General features: G+C 39.2%; 1 protein-coding gene and 1 long non-coding RNA gene across 3 annotated transcripts; both read right to left on the reverse strand.

Annotated features, from left to right (window-relative positions):
• Positions 1–2,545: 2,545 nt before the first annotated feature.
• On the reverse strand, positions 2,546–15,475 carry LOC124012217 (immunoglobulin kappa light chain-like; the record flags this gene model as incomplete). Its single annotated transcript, XM_046325693.1, has 5 exons — positions 2,546–2,736; positions 2,869–3,107; positions 4,431–4,468; positions 14,940–15,243; positions 15,409–15,475. Coding segments are annotated over 5 exons (774 nt in total), but the record flags the coding sequence as incomplete, so codon positions are not given.
• LOC124012574 lies at positions 8,522–10,972 on the reverse strand. 2 transcript variants are annotated; one of them, XR_006834739.1, is made up of 3 exons: positions 9,882–10,972; positions 9,197–9,266; positions 8,522–9,086 (listed from the first exon to the last, which is right to left on the reverse strand). It is a non-coding gene; the product is annotated as an uncharacterized LOC124012574 (long non-coding RNA). The 2 variants fall into 2 exon arrangements; XR_006834738.1 differs by having other exon boundaries at positions 8,522–9,266.
• Positions 15,476–16,964: the final 1,489 nt, after the last annotated feature.

The raw sequence follows: 16,964 nt of genomic DNA on the forward strand, positions 1-16,964 counted from the left end.
GTGGTTGTGGCTTTACAAACTCATGAAAAATCTATGACACACTATCAATTATACAATGTATTTGGTTTACTTATAGAGTTTTGAGCCCTTTATTGCTTTGGTTCCGAGGAGCTCCAACTTCCCATAAAGAGTTGGACTATTTCATCATACCTGTGAAGTTGACTAATTTAAGCATTGAGCACAATGGAGATACACACTGGATGTATGCAACAACATTTGTTCCCCAAATAGATCAATAAAAGGATGCATTTCAAACCTTACACCACTCTGGTGCCCAACATGGGTTCAACCATGTCATTGTCATTTTCAACCATGTCATTTTCAAGCCACAACAAGAAGTGTGACAACTTATCAACACTGTCAAACAAAATAGCTCTGCACAACACATTTAGTACAAGGACAAACAGCTTCATCCCAATAGGACCATGCCTTTAAGTAAAACATTTGAAAAATCCATTCAGAACGCCGTCCTAATATTGAGTTGCACCCCCTTTTGCCCTCAGAAGAGCCCCAATTAGTCAGGGCATGGACTCTACAAGTTGTTGAAAGAGTTCCACAGTGTGCCTGGCAACTACTACCATAACCCGTTCAAAGGAACTTAAAACTTTGCCTTTCCCATTCACCCTCCGAATGGCACACACACACAACCCATGTCTCAATTGTCTCATGGCTTAAAAATCCTGCTAGTCACATCAATAAGGGATCGTTAGCTTTTATCTGGATTCACCAGGTTAGCCCATGTCATGGTAAAAGCTGGTGTTTTTTATGTTTTGGGGCTTTATGATAGGGTGGTGAAAAGCATGAGCTGACTGACACATGCAAACTGAACAATGTTTGTAGAGGTGCTGACTAATAGAAAGTAAACTGTATAAAGATTTTTTTTAAGTCCCACTACATTATGCTCCAGACAATTGAATGGGTATATAAAGTATGTGACTTTCTTTTTATATAGTTCTGGGAGAACTTTACCTAAAGTAAAACACCCACTCTACTCATCACACAGACTGCTATTACAGAGTCTGGTCAGAGGAAGGCGACAGAGCTCCACTACTGTCCCTCATGAGAAGGTTTGAAACATAAAGAGGCAGCAATTCTACTGTTAAGCTTAATTCACCTTCTCCTGGGACTAGGAGTGACAACCACTGTTGAGGGACATCAGACCCTGTGTTGACGAATCAAACTAGGCTCCATTTAACATATGCTGTAGTTGTTACATTGTGTGGTTTACGATTTTAATATTCTCAAATATGACACACAGTAGTTCTACCCTAGTAAACTGACTTCTTCATGTATCTGTGTGTGTGTGTGTGCACGTGCACGGTGATGTATATGTGTAAAAAAGGAACGCTTTGCATAGCTGTCCTGCCTCATTGCTCCACATACTTTAAAAGTCCCAGCGTTGATCAGTGACCGTTCACTCCTTTCAGAACCACTGACACGCAGCACAATGATGATGTCACTGATTCTACTGCTGTGTACACTGGGGCTCCTTGTTCAGGGTGAGAGACATTTTGACCAACTCTGATTCATGTTTGTTTTAGCCTCAGATTTAAACATAGTTTATGAATATTGCTGAATAAATAACAAAAATGATGATTTTACCTGATATGTTTCATGGTAGGCTTTGGAAAAGTGACAATGTCTATTTTTTGTGATAACCTTCCTAATTAGTCATTCTTCACTTTTGTTTCATCTCTGGAGCTTCATTCACAAACACACTGGGATACGGAGGATACTGAGCTGTAGAGGATGCTTCTCCTTTGAAGAAGATGCTGAACAAAGTGTTAGCAGTAAAGATTGGGATGTGTTTCCTGTTATGTTCAGGACATCAGGTTCTGATTTTACACCTCTGTTTATGATTGACCTCTGAACGTTTAACCTGTCTGACCAAATTCAACTACTCATCTCACAGTCCATATTCAACTTCTATACCCTTTCAAAGCTGAAAGAGTGAAGTAAGTCATATTGATTCCAATTTAAGAAGCACCCTTTTCATTTGACATAACAGTGCATAGTAGTAGTCATAAATACACAGTTAACCACACAGTATTAAACCCATAAAAATCCCCTTGAGTAGAATTCCCCATTTGAACGTTATGCAAAGTCCAATGTAAAGTCTGCTTCCCCCACCCATGTTCACAGCTGCCCCAGTCCCAGAGGATTTGACTTCAGGACATTGTGAGCTGTGGTGGAGTGGAACTCAGATTTGCATGACCAGAATGATTTCCACACTCCCAGAATAGAGCAGTACCGTGGCCAGATGTTCACGTGTCCCCAGAGAGTTTCAGTGAGTTTTTCAGTATTATTAGTATCACCATGAAGACCAGCGAGTTTAAAGCACATGGCTTCAGTATTTATATTATAATTAAGACCAGGTATCACTTTGACAGGTAACACATTTGGCCCAATTAGCCATGCACCCTATGAGAGAGGTTCATTGACTGAAATGTATAAGTTTTTTTTTTTAATACATAATATACATTATACATATATATATATACATATATAATGGTAAAACCATTATAAGGATATCCAGGCAACAATATTAAGGATGGGAAAAGTATTTATTATCTCAGCATGTCAGAACCAACAGCATTACAGGAATAAAGATTATAACAAATGTAAGAAAGCCAAGCAGAACTTTGGCATCAGAATCAGACAGATATTCTGGAGAAAGGCCCAGCCCAGAACCAGACCAGTGTGGTAGTAGTGCTGGATCAGTAAGAAGGAGAGATGCTGAGGGCAGAACAGAGTAAAAAAAGTGGAGTCAGACGGGGGAGCTCATTAATCAGAACACTGGTCTCTCTTCAGTGTCTCAGAGAGAGGAGACTGGGAGCCCTGGGTGGCCTCACAGGTCACAGAGCCCACCTTCTTCCACTGATCAACAGGGAGGGTCAGGGTGCTGCTCCAGCTGTAGTGGCCGTCCTTCTCCAGGACCCCGGGGCTCCCGGTCACCTCCCAGGTGTTGCTGCTGCTGCTGTCCACCTTCCAGCTCAGCTTCCAGTCTGAGGGGAAGCCCTTGTTGGCCAGGCACATGAGAGTGGCCTTCCCCTGCTGCAGCTCCACACTGGAGGGGGGCAGGACTGTCAGGGTGGGACGAACGTCACCTAGGGGACAGGTGGGAAGTTAGGGAGAGGGGAACTAACAATCAATCACTAGATTGATACGACAATATTGATGCAGCAGTTTAACATCTTAGCTGTAAATTACATTTTTTTTCCATCAGTAGGTTTCTGATCCTCATACAGACAGTTAGTTTATCAGTCTTTCTGTCACTATTTCACTTCCCTTTGAGTAGCTACTGAAGCATATTATAACTACGTGAGATGACTGAAAATACATCCAACTATCTTCAAAATTTAACTATTTAAAATGTGGAATATTTCAGTATACTTTTCACTCATTGTAATGTAATAAACTTTTAAGAATCAAACTGCATTTCAATATTAATTATTATTATTATTTTAAAGAACAATTCTTAAATTATGAATGTATTTCTAATTAGTTTAAAATATGCCTACTTGACTGCAACCATCTAACAATGATATACATTTAATTTAAAAGACACACTAAAACATTTAAGTTTTAACTTATCAAAAGAAGGTGAATGAAGTTGTGTGTCATTTACATGATATTCAACCACAAATTGAAAATGAATGTACATTCATATGAACAGCAGAACAGCTGGACTTCGCAAAATAGCAAAACATTTCAATGGATAGCAAAGCTAAGCAATACCTTGCAGCTGAATGCTGAAGGAGTCAATTTAAGTAGAGTATAACGATCTTACAACAATCATATACATTTAAAAGACACATTCAAATAAAATGAATAGTGATATTATTTACGAGAAAGGGTTACTTAACCAAAAACAATAGCTTAATATTTTAGGTCTAACCTAAAGGTATTTGGTGACTCGTATGAAGAGAATAACTATTTTACTTCAAACATAACCATGCATAGCATTTCTTTCAATTTGAATCTTTCTCACAAGATCATCAGTGCATCTATATGCAAGGTCAGAACATTTTCTATATTAGAGGTAGGTAAACTTACTTCCAACATCCAGTCTAGTGCCTCCACCAAAAGTTAACCACAGTGATACAATCTCATTCAGCGGCCGTACAAAAACCTCTGACACTATAGAGACACTGCTTTTGCTCTTTGTAAAGCTACATTTTTCTAAACCACTGATTTCAACAGTATCTCTGTTCCAAATGAATACACACTGTATAACCTTGTTTGATATATTAGACCTTGAATAGACTTTTTAATTTAACTATATTTACATCTAAGGAAAACAAATGCAACAACAATTCTGAAAAAATAAATAGACATATCTACTTTATATTTAAGGGAGTTGTAAATGCTGTTAATAAAATGTATTAGATTTTGATTTCAGAGGTCAGGGTCTAGATTTGAATACTTACTGCCAACACTCAGTTTGGTCCCTCCACCGAAAGTCCACCACAGTGACAGATTCTGATTGACTGGCTGTGCAAAAACCTCCAGACAGACACAGAGGGGAATGGTAACAGAGACATGGAACTGATGCCCCCTACTGGTACACTCTGGAACTCCAGTAGACTGGACACATTCACGTTCCCCATTGAATTATCTACATTTTGAAAACTGCTTTGGGACTATGTTGATACACAGTGCCTCCAGAATGTATTCACACCCTTTGACTTTTTCCACATTTTGTTGTTTAACAGTTGAATAAATTGAGATTTTGTGGAACTACACAAAATACCCCATATTATCATGTATTTTTTTTTTAAATGTAAAAAAATGTATTTTATTTTTTACAAATGATTTAAAAATGAAAAGCTGAAATGGCGTGAGTCAATAAGTATTCAACCCCTTTGTTATGACAAGCCTAAATACGTTTGGCAGTAAAAATGTGCTTAACAAGTCACATGACAAGTTATAATAGTGTTTCAAATGTTTTTTGAATGACTAGCTCCTCTCTAACTTTATGTCCTGAATAAAAGGCGTTATGTTTGGGGAAAATCCAACAAAACACATCACTGAGTACCACACTTCATAATTTCAAGCATGGCGGTGGCTGCATCATGTTATGGGTATGCTTGTCATCGGTAAGGACTAGGGAGTTTTTGTGGGGGTAAATGAAATGGAATGGAGCTAAGCACAAGCAAAATCCTAGAGGAAAACCTGGTTCAGCCTGCTTTCCAATAGACACTGGGAGACAAATTCCCCTTTCAGCAGGACAATAACCTAAAACACAATGCCTAATATACACTGGAGTTGCTTACCAAGACAACATTGAATGTTCCCAAGTGGCCTACATATAATTACAGATTTGACTTAAAATGACAATTAAATCCATTATTCACTTAGATTGTTGACAAAAATGGACAATTAAATCCATCTGAGTCCCACCGTGTTACACAACAAAATGTGGAAAATGTCACAAGCCCAAATTCTTATATAGTTATTTATAAAAAATATCTGTCAGCGGTATTGTGGAAGAGGCACTCTGACTGCAACAGCCAAATAGTCCCTCCCCCCCACCACTGTCCCTAGTAAGTTGTTCCTGCACCACGGAGCACACATATGCTAGGCAGGACCCTAGATTCTCTACTGCATGAAAACAGTTTCATCATCATTTTATTCGATTTTAGCTCTCCTGTGATGGGCAGGACTCGCAGGATATATGTTTGTAAATGAATTTGATCAAGCTATGTAGCCTTCACGGATTAATAAATACAACTAAAATGTTGTATTATTTCTTGGTGATACTAGCCACCTATCAATTTTATTAAGTTAGCTTCAGCTAGCCAGCTTCATGGGTTCCTAATCTCCCAACCTCATAATTAGCTACCAAGCCAGTTCAGGCTATCAATGAAGTTAAAGCAGCTAAATTTACTATCTTAGCTGGCATGCCGGCTAGCAAGGTTGCTGGACATTAGAATTGCTTTAATTCTTGGGTTATGACACTATACACTGAGTGTACAAAACATTAAGGACACTTTCCTAATATTGAGCGGTAAGGCGAAAGCAACCAACTGTAAACAAAAGTCAAGGGGATTGTTCGAGAGGATCAAAACCGTAATGTATCATGGGTAAATTGTGACTGACTGACCAACAAATAATAATGAGACATTATTTATGATGGAAGGTGATTTGTAGATCAGTCAGTTGGCAGTCGCCTAAATGTCGAACAAGCCCAAGGAGTGAAGTTGGGGAGAGGTGCATCTGCAAATGTTTTTCTTCATTATGTCAAAATAAACATAATGTCTCTAACCCACATATCACACAGTCACAACCTGAAATATCTCAAATATCACATGAATTGTGGAAATGCTGTTTCAGTCATGTCTTTGGTCACGTTCATATGGGTCAAACAACAACACCCTAATGATTGGTTGACAATAGAGCCTCCCACAACGCAGGCGATGGCTGCAATTTGCAACTGGTGAGGAGAAACTGCAGAAACTTGCAGTCAACTACAGTCAAAACTTCATGACCTTTGATCACATGGTTTTTGTAAAGTTTACGCAGTTGTCATGTAGGAGGAAATCAGATTTTTTTATCCCCATAATACAACAGACTTTGGATGGTCAACCGAGATCACAAAAGTGATCCCCTCAAACATGCAAATGTTCTCTTTTCTGTCTTCTGCATTGTTAGCCTAGAACGACAGACCCACCCATCCATATTGTATACTGGGCACAGATGTCAATTCAATGTCTGTTCCACATTGGTTCAACATAATGTCATTGAAATGACGTGGAAACAACGTTGATTCAACCAGTGAGTGACAAGTGGCATGTTTGAAATGTTCTTCTACCCTTATCACCCTTACCTTACCACTAGATAGCAGCATTGAAGCATGTCCATACATTCACGGACAAAGGAGGATGAAATGCATGAAGAATTCATTACTCATCCATTTAGCTGTCAAAAGTTCAGATCAACTTTTTACACACTGTTAAAGTCAAAGGAAAATGATGAATTCATAATGGTGGTAAAATATACAAAACGTAGAGGCTGGCCCCTAGACACATCCACAATCTGCAGTAGACATTTTGCCCATATACTGTATACTGAACAAAAATATAAACGCAACACACAAAGTCCTGGTCCCATGTTTAATGAGCTGAATTAAAGGATTACAGAAATTGTCCATAAGCACAAAAAGCTTATTTCTCTAAAACGTTGTGCACAAAAATGTGTTTACATCCTAGTTAATGAGCATTTCTACTTTACCAAGAGAATCTATCCACCTGACAGGTGTGGCATATAAATAAGCTGATTAAACAGAATGATCATTACACAGGTGCAGTGTTTGCTGGGGGAAATAAAAGGCCACTCTAAAATGTGCAGTTTTGTCACACAACCAAATGTCTCAAGTTTGGGGGACCGTGCAATTTGCATTCTGACTGCAGGAATGTCCACCAGATAATTAAATGTTCATGTCTCTACCATAAGCCACATCCAATGTAGCTTCAGAGAATTTGGCAGAACTTCCAACCAGCCTCACAACTGCAGACCACGTGTATGGTGTCATGTGGGCGAGCGGTTTGTTGCTGTCAACTTTGTGAACAGAGTGCCCCATGGTGGCTGTGGGGTTATGGTGTGGGAAGGCATAAGCTACGGACAACGAACACAATTGCATTTTATCAATGGGCATTTGAATGCACAGACATATCGTGATGAAATCCTGAGGCCCATTGTCTTGCCAGTCATCTGCCAACATCACCTCATGTTTCAGCATGATAATGCACGACCCCATGACGCAAGGATCTATACACATTTTCTGGAAGCTGAAAATGTTCCAGTTCTTCCATGGCCTGCACACTCATTCACCAAACAGGTCACACATTGAGCATGTTTGGGATGCTCTGGATTGACGTGTATGACAGCGTGTTCCCACTAATATCCAGCAACTTTGTACAGTCATTGAAGAAGAATGGGACAACATTCAACAGGCCACAATCAACAGCCTGATCAACTCTATGTGAAGGAGATGTGTCATGCTGGATGAGGCAAATTGTATTTTTTACCACATATGGACTGGTTTTCTGATCCACTCCCCTACTTTTTTTAAAGGTATCTGTGACCAACAGATGCATATCTGTATCCCTAGATTAGGGTCTAATTTATTTATTTCAATTGACTGATTTCCTTATATGAACTGTAACTCAGTAAAATCTTTGAAATTGTTGCATGTTGCGTTAATGTTTTTGTTCAGTGTATATATAGCTTGAAACTATCTTCTCAGTGTCCTATGTAGGGCATAAAATGAACACCAGCCACCTGCCAAATGTGGGTAGAGTAACGCAAGAATGTGTATTTCACCAGTCACATTGGCTGGTGGTTAATTTGTTGGGCCTGTCATGCCAAATAATTTCCCCCAGCCAAATAGGGTCCCCCTCTACGTCACGATGGGATTTGACAAACTATTAGCGTCCGTTGCTATATCAAAGGTGTGATTACCTAATGATTCAAATTTTGGAGATCATTACAGCCTAAATGACGTTCTTTTCATCATCGCTATGCAAACAAGGCTGATTTATTCACTGTTTAAACATGTTTTGTTTAGCTAATAAAATGAAAACATACATTTACATTACATTTACATTTAAGTCATTTAGCAACATGAATTCTAACCACATTTTGGTACCTTGATAACATTACAACATGAAATCCATGTCTTAAACACGTTGCTACGTTTTGGAAATGGCAATGAAAACATGTAATCTGCTTGACACATTAAAGTTGCTTACCTAGCAGATCACAAAATCAGTTAATTTCCACTCCATTCATATGCAAATACATTTGATTCATACACTGGCTTGTCTTTTTTCATGAGCTCAGCATAACAACCATTTATTGCTTTCTCAAATGTCAACCAAGGCTTAACATACTTTGTCTCACGGGCTTCACCGAAGTGTAAGGCGTCAGGGATTTCAGTGGTTGACCGTTGATTTTGGCAATCATGCGATTCACTCCGAAATGTCCAGCATGCATCTCTGTCAGCACGGCCTCCATTTCCTCCTTGGTGAAAATCACTCTCCTGTGTGGCTGGCCATCCTTCCCCGGTAGGTACATGTGATTGCCTAAAAAATTGGAAGAGAAGAGTTGTTGAAATACTAAAGTCTAAGTAAGTTTGCATTGATGTCTTTCTCTCGCTCTTCATTTCTCTCTCTGTTTTTCACTCTATTCCCACCTCTCTCTCTCCCTCTGTCACTTTCTTTCTCACTTTCTTCCTCTCTCTCTCTTTCTGTATGGGTCTCGCTCTGTCAAATAAAAAGACACCTAAATTTAGTTAAGAGCAGTTGGAGTTACCATAATTGTTTATACCTATCCATTTGATTGATCAGGGTTAACTTATAGCTAGATACCTAAATCTGACTGACATATAACTAAATGTATAGCTAGCAACATGTAGATGACCAACTAACGTTAGCTAGATGAAAAATAAATTGTTGTTAAATGGTTGTTCATAAATACTTCCAGTTATCTAACAGTAACAGAAATGAACTGAATTGTGAATTTCTCTGCCCCCCTACGAACGATGAGCCTCTTGTCGAGATCAGTGCCTTCATAGTACTTTGCATGGTTGGAAAGATACAATATTTTCGAGGATGCCATTAAATTACATACAAATCGAAAGCAGCTACAATAACAGTTAGCTAGCTAGAAAAATAAAAAAAGTTAGCTAGCTAGACAAACAGAAAGCAGCTACAATAACAGCTAGATAGCTCATTTAGATAACGACTTTAGCTAAATAAAACTGTCTGGCTGAGGTAAATAAGTAGCTAGTAATGTCACTATAAAATCTATATAAAACACCTTAAAAACAGCTTTATTCCTATTAAACAATATGTACTTATTTATATAAAAACAAATACATGGTAAATAAATAGTGTTCTCTTTCCAGTCTCTTCGGTCCACTGAAGCAGCAGGTAGTCAGCAGGTTGTCACGGTCAAAAACACCGTCCTTGGAGAGCAATTCGGAGGAAACATTTTTTGCCCGGACTAAGCGAGCGCTTCTGAGGTGAAATAGAACTAGAACTGTCCGCGTCCTCCTTCCTTCGCGACCGCTACGAGGTAACCAGGCAACCAGCATAGCAACGGACGCTTTGATTCATTACGTAATCCTGTCAGAATGTTTCAAATTCAAGCAACAGCCCTAGCAGCAGAAGCCAGAACTAATCGAATCCCATTGTGACGTAGAGGGGGACACTATTTGGCATGACACGCCCCTATATTAGGGTTATAAAAATACTGCAGTAGCTCTTTTCAAAGTATTTCTGCTGTTTCGTTTCATAGCCGGTTGATTTTACGAATACGGGCACGTTTGGATGTTAAATGTTTTTGAAAATGAAACCTATTGAAACTGCTTTTTATCTTTCTGAAAATGTTCGTCACACTGTCTGGAAACAAGATCTACTAGTGGCTAAGACCATACTATTTAAGAATATAAAGCTTTTAATCAGTTTCCCCAAATACCAGAGGGGAAATGTCATTACCACCACGTCATAACATTTTCTATTTTAGCTGAAAAGGAATTTACAGAAATTGTGCCTATGGTATTTCGTATAACATTTTACACAAATTAGATTTTTTCATGTATTTCTTTACTATTTGGAAGTTTTCTTAATTAAATGTATTCATCATTGTCATGTCAAATGTCCATATGTGCCTTAATGATACTTAGAAACCTGAATTTACCACATTAAAATCGTAATATTTTACATTATTTTAGGAGTTATCTTAAGAACACGCATATACGGTCCACATATGGGAAAAATAGTCAATATCAATTGTATTTTAATACACCTTTGCCTCAAAAATATGTACTGTGATGGTGATGAATTAGCATTGTGGCAATGACAGAGTGTGGTGGAAATTACATTTCATATAAAACAACTGATGAAAAATACCATGAAACATTGTAATGTAACAGTTGTACATGTTTAATTTGATTGAAGATATGGAACAGACCATTCCTTCCAATTCATCCCAAAAGTGTTCGATGGGGTTGAGGTCAGGGCTCTGTGCTGGCCAGTCAAGTTCTTCCACACCAATCTCAACAAACCATTTCTGTATGTACCTCACTTTGTTCACAAGGGCATTGTCATGCTGAAACAGGAAAGGGCGTTCCCCAACGTTTTGCCACAAAGTTGGAATCACAGAATCGTCTAGATGTCATTGTATGCTGTAGATTCGTCTGTCGGACTGCCAGATGTTGAAGTGTGAGTCATCACTCCAGAGAACGCTTGGAATTGCGCATGGTGATCTTATGCTTGTGTGTGACTGCTCAGCCAAGGAAATCCATTTCTTGAATCTCCCAACAAACAGTTATTTTGCTGGCATTGCTTCCAGAGGCAGTTTGGAATTCGGTAGTCAGTGTTGCAACCGAGGAAAATACTATTTTTACGCGCCTCAGCACTCGGCGGTTCCGTTCTGTGAGCTTGTGTGGCCTAACACTTCGCGGTTGAGCTGTTGCTACTCCTAGACTTGTCCACTTCACAATAACAATACTGAGCAATCGTGGGAGAAGGGCCTTAGTCAGGGTGGTGACCAAGAACCCAATGGTCACTCTGACAGACCTCCAGAATTCCTCTGTGGAGATGGGAGAACCTTCCAGAAGGACAACCATCTTTGTGGCACTCCACCAATCAGGCCATTATGGTAGAGTGGCCAGACGGAACCCACTCCTCAGTAAAAGGCACATGACAGCCTGCTTGGGGTTTGCCAAAATGCACTTAAAGGACTCTCAGTCTATGAGAAACAAAATTCTCTGGTCTGATGAAACCAAGATCTAACTCTTTGGCCTGAATGCCAAGCGTCACGTCTAGAGGAAACCTTGCACCATCTCTACGGTGAAGCACGGTAGTGGCGGCACCATGCTGCGGGGATGTCTTTCAGCGGCAGGGACTTGGACACAAGTCAGGATCGAGGGAAAGATAACTGGAGCAAAGTACAGTGAGATCCTTGATGCAAATCTGTTCCAGAGCACTCAGGAATTCAGACTGGGGTGAAGGTTTATCTTCCAAAAGTAAACAACCTTAAGCACACAGTCAAAACAACATAGGAGTGGCTTCGGGACAAGTCTCTGAATGTCCTTGGGTGGCCCAGCCAGATCCCAGACTTTAACCCGATAGAACATCTCTGGAGAGACCTAAAAATAGCTGTGCAGTAACCCTCCCCATCCAACCTTACATAGCCTGAGAGGATCTGCAGAGAAGAGTGGGAGAAACTCCCCAAATAAATGTGTGCCAAGCTTGTAGCGTCATACCCAAGAAGACTCAAGGTTGTAATCGCTGCCAATGGTGCGTCAACAAAGTACTGAGTAAAGGGTTTGAGTACTTATGTAAATGTCATATTTACATTTCTAAAAATCTGTTTTTGCTTTCTCTTTATGGGGTATTGTGTGTAGATGGATGAAGAAACAAAACAATTTAATCAATTTTAGAATAAGGCTGTAACGTAACAAAATGTGGAAAAAGTCAATGGGTCTGAATATTTTCCGAATGCACTGTAGCCCGTTTATTGTTATTTTATTGTATTCATTTTTTTACTTTAGTTTATTTAGCATTTTATTACTCTGCATTACAATAAGTGAGAAGTATGCTGAAATATTTCACATTTGAAATAATTACATTTTGAAGATAGTTGATTGTATTTTCAGTCATCTCATGTAGTTATAATATGCTTCAGTAGCTTCTCAAAGGGAAGTGAAAGAGTGACATAAGGAATTATAAATGAACTCTCTGTTTGAAGAACAGAAGCCTACGAATGGAAAAACCTTCATTTACAGCTAAGATTTGAAACTGCTGCAGCAATATTGTCGTATCAATCTGGTGATTTGATCGTTAGCTCCCCTCTCCCTAACTACCTATCTCCTAGGTGACGTTGGTCCAACCCTGACAGTCCTACCCCCTCCAGCGTGGAGCTGCAGCAGGGGAAGGCCACTTTCATGTGCCTGGCCAACAAGGGCTTCCCCTCAGACTGGAAGCTGATACTGCAGATACTCAACTAGTCTAAAGAAGGCCAGTTTTATTGCTTCTTTAATCAGGTCAACAGTTTTCAGCTGTCCTAACATAATTGCAAAAGGGTTTTCTAATGATTTATTAACATTATAAACTTGGATTAGCTAACACAGCGTGCCATTGGAACACAGGAGTGATGGTTGCTGATAATGGGCCTCTGTACGCCCATGTAGATATTCCATTAAAAAATATCCCGTTTCTAGCTACAATAGTCATTTACAACATTAACAATGTCTACACTGTATTTCTGATCAATTTGATGTTATTTTAATGGACAAAAAGACAAAAAATTAAATGAGCTTTTCTGTACTGCTGTTGGTTCTGACATGTTGAGATAATAAATAACTTTTCCATCCTTAATATTGTTGCCTGGATATCCTTATCAAATGAGTTTTACCATTACACATGGAGATATTCATGACCCATAGTAAATTATTATTTTTCTAATACATTTCAGTCTATGAACCTCTCTCAAAGAATGCATGGCTATTGGGCCAAATTTGGTACCCCTCAAAATGATATCTGCAGCGATAGTAAAGCTATGTGCTCTAAACTCAATGGTCATGATTATACCAAAACTGAAGCCATGTGCTTTAAACTCACTAGTCTTCATGATTTTACAAATACGGAAGCCATGATTGATACCTACACTGAAGAATTCACTGATTACTCTCTGGGGACAGGTGAACATCGGGCCACGGTACTGCTCTATTCTGGGAGTGTGGCAGTCACTTTGGCCATGCAAATTTGAGTTTCCACTCCATCACAATCCCCTGAAGTCAAATCCTCTGGGACTGGGGCAGCTATATATTTGAATAGAGAACTGAACATGGGCTGTGGAAGCAGACTTTACACTGGACTTTGTATAATGCTGAAATGGAGAACTTTACTCAAAGGTTATTTTGATGGGTTTAATACTGTATGGTTAGCTATGTGCATTTCTGTATGTACTGTTTAATCATATGAAAGGGGTGCTTCTTAAATTGGAATCAATATGACTTCCTTCAATCTTTCAGGGTTGAAGGGGTGTAGAAGTTGGGTTGGGACAGTGTGATGAGTAGTTGAGTTGAGTCAGACAGGTTCAACTTTCAGAGATCAGTCATGAACAGCGGTAAATCAGTACCTGATGTCCTGAACATAACAGGAAACACATCCCAATCTTTACTTATAACACTTTGTTCAGCATCTTCTTCAAAAGAGAAGCATCCTCTACAGCTCAGTATCCTCCGTGTCCCAGTGTGTTTGTGAATGAAGCTCCAGAGAGAAGAGTGTTCCAGACTAGAGTTGCAATCCAGCAGGATTCTACTGGAAGTCTCCCTTAGTCATACTGATCAGAGATCAGAGGAGCCCCAGCCATGAATACAACCTTCAATAGGAGATAGAAACACACAGACAGAGACAAAAACACACTTTACGACTCACAGTTAGGACTTGTGATAACATTAGGAGATCAAATGTATCACATAACTGACTTTAGTTGTGAATACAAAAACATAAAAGCCTTACTTGTTTTGTTTTCAAATTCAAATATTGATTCAATGTGTTGGACCTATCTGGGTTGGGGTCAAATAGATTTCTATGTATTAAATGCAACACTTCTATTAATTTACGTTTTATAATTTTAAATTCATTTTTTTAAATTCATGAGATGTTCATATTAATTGACCAAATTATACAATAATTGAATCTATGAAAATAAACACTTAGCCTGATTGCAATGGTTTCCATTTCTTTGCCTAATACATTGAAAGATAATCCTTTATAGTCTAAACAAGTTATATAGTATGATTGATAATGTGCCATATTTTGATAAAGTTCTCTCAAGCTTTAGTAGCTCTGCAGCTGTTGAGTCAGAGCAGTTCCTCTTTAGCTGAAGAAGGTTTTTGTATGGCGTTCTAACACTGTGTAAACGGAGTGCTCCGACCCTGCTGACAGTAGTAATCTGCTGCATCTTCAGCCTGGACTCCAGTGATGGTCAGAGTGTAATGAGTATGAGGAAAACCAGATCCACTCCCACTGAAACGACCTGGAATCCCAGACTGACGGGTTGTAGCAGCATAAACCAGGAGTTTAGGAGCTTCTCCAGGTTTCTGCAGGTACCACTGGAGATAATCACTAGTACGTGAACTGGCTGTACAGCTGATAGAGACAGTCTCTCCTGGACTAACAGACTGAGATTTAGGAGACTGAGTCAGAATTATATCTGCTGATGATTCTGAAAAATAAAATAAAAGTGAAGAAAGCTGATTAGTAAGGTTATCACAAGAAATAGACATTGCTAATCTTCGGAAGCCTATCATGAAACATATCAGTCAAAACCAAATGATTAAATATGAAGCTAAACCAAACATGAATAAAAGTTGGTCAAAGTGTCTCTCACCCTGAACAGTGTTCCCAGCAGTAGAATCAGTGACATCATCATTGTGCTGCGTGTCAGTGGATCTGAAAGGAGTGAACAATCACTGATCAACACTGGGGTTTTAAATGTATGTGAAGCAGTCAGGCAGGACAGCTATGCAAATGTCCCATCTTTTACACAAATGCACACGTGCATTCATGCACACACTCTAAATCCCTCATGTGGTTGCATATGCAGCTTTCTTGATTTGAGCAAAGCAAGGCCAGACAGAGTTATGAAGCGGGCCACTTAATGTTGCCTCGCCCTTGAGCTTCCTCTCTAGCATAGGTCCATTCGGTCAATCTTTAACCTTGTATATAGAGTTTTTTTTTTAAATGTGAGTTTGTAAAGCCACAACCACTTGGACTCAGTGAGAATGTAGCACTTGTTTACACTGTTTATTTTAAGTGTGTTTGTGTTAGGAAACAGATACAGTGCAGCTGAGTCGCTAACACCACAACTCTAGTCCACATATTGTCCCTGAGCCGGAGACCGGGGTTCACCTGTGGCACAGGCAAATGTAGCATAATAGCAGGTCAGCTGACGGAGGATTCAAAATTCTCCAGGGGAATCGGATACAAAGGCATTCGACTCACAGTCAGACTGCTCAAAACTCTTGTTCACATATAATCTATGGTTCTGAATCGTCCCATGTTTCTCCAATAGAAATGGACCTTTGAATATGTTCCAGATTGGGTCCTTAAAAAAATCTAAGAGCAGAAGATGAGCTTGGGTTTTACTTGCGCTTTTTGAGACACATATAAATCGACAGTATGATATTTTCACCTCATCTACATTCTCATGATCTCAAATGGCCTTTTATTGCAAGTTGGATCACAAAAGTTTACCCTGAGAAGTGTAGGCCTATGTCATAACAAATACTTCACACAATGTTCTAATGAAACTTGGCTTTGTCAACGAGTCAACATTTAGAAAGGTATCATTTTTAGATAAAATTCTACTAAATATCACCAAATAACTGATTAAAACAAGCTGTTTTGCAATGGTCTACAGTAGCCTCAAGAGCACCATGGTGTAGCCGAAGGATGGCTATTTTCTGTCCTCCTCTGGGTACATAGACTTCAATATAAAACCTAGGAGGCTCATGGTTCTCGCCTCCTTCTTCCGGAGGACGTCCTCCAACCAATCAGAGCTCCTGCAGCATGAATTGACACTATGACCATCTAATCAAAGAATCAGAGAATGAATATAGTATTGAAATTATAAGCTACAGCTAGCTAGCACTGCAGTGCATAAAGTGTGGTGAGTAGTTGACTCAGAGAGAGAGAAAAACAATAGTTTAACAGTTTTTAAATAAATCTCTTCAAACTTAAGGAGAAGCAGAGACAGAAAGAGAGAGCGAGTGAGCAAGCGAGAGAAAGATAGCTATATTTGGTTGTATTTGTAGTTGTGGTTTACCTTTCAGTTACTTAGCTAGCTAATGCAGCTAATTTGGCCTACTTAACAACCTGACTTAAATAGAGAGGGATGCTATTTATGTTAGCTAGGTAGCTAAGGCTATCCAACACTGCAACTCT

This window comes from Oncorhynchus gorbuscha, linkage group LG24, assembly GCF_021184085.1.
Source record: "Oncorhynchus gorbuscha isolate QuinsamMale2020 ecotype Even-year linkage group LG24, OgorEven_v1.0, whole genome shotgun sequence".
NCBI classification, from domain to species: Eukaryota; Metazoa; Chordata; class Actinopteri; order Salmoniformes; family Salmonidae; genus Oncorhynchus; species Oncorhynchus gorbuscha.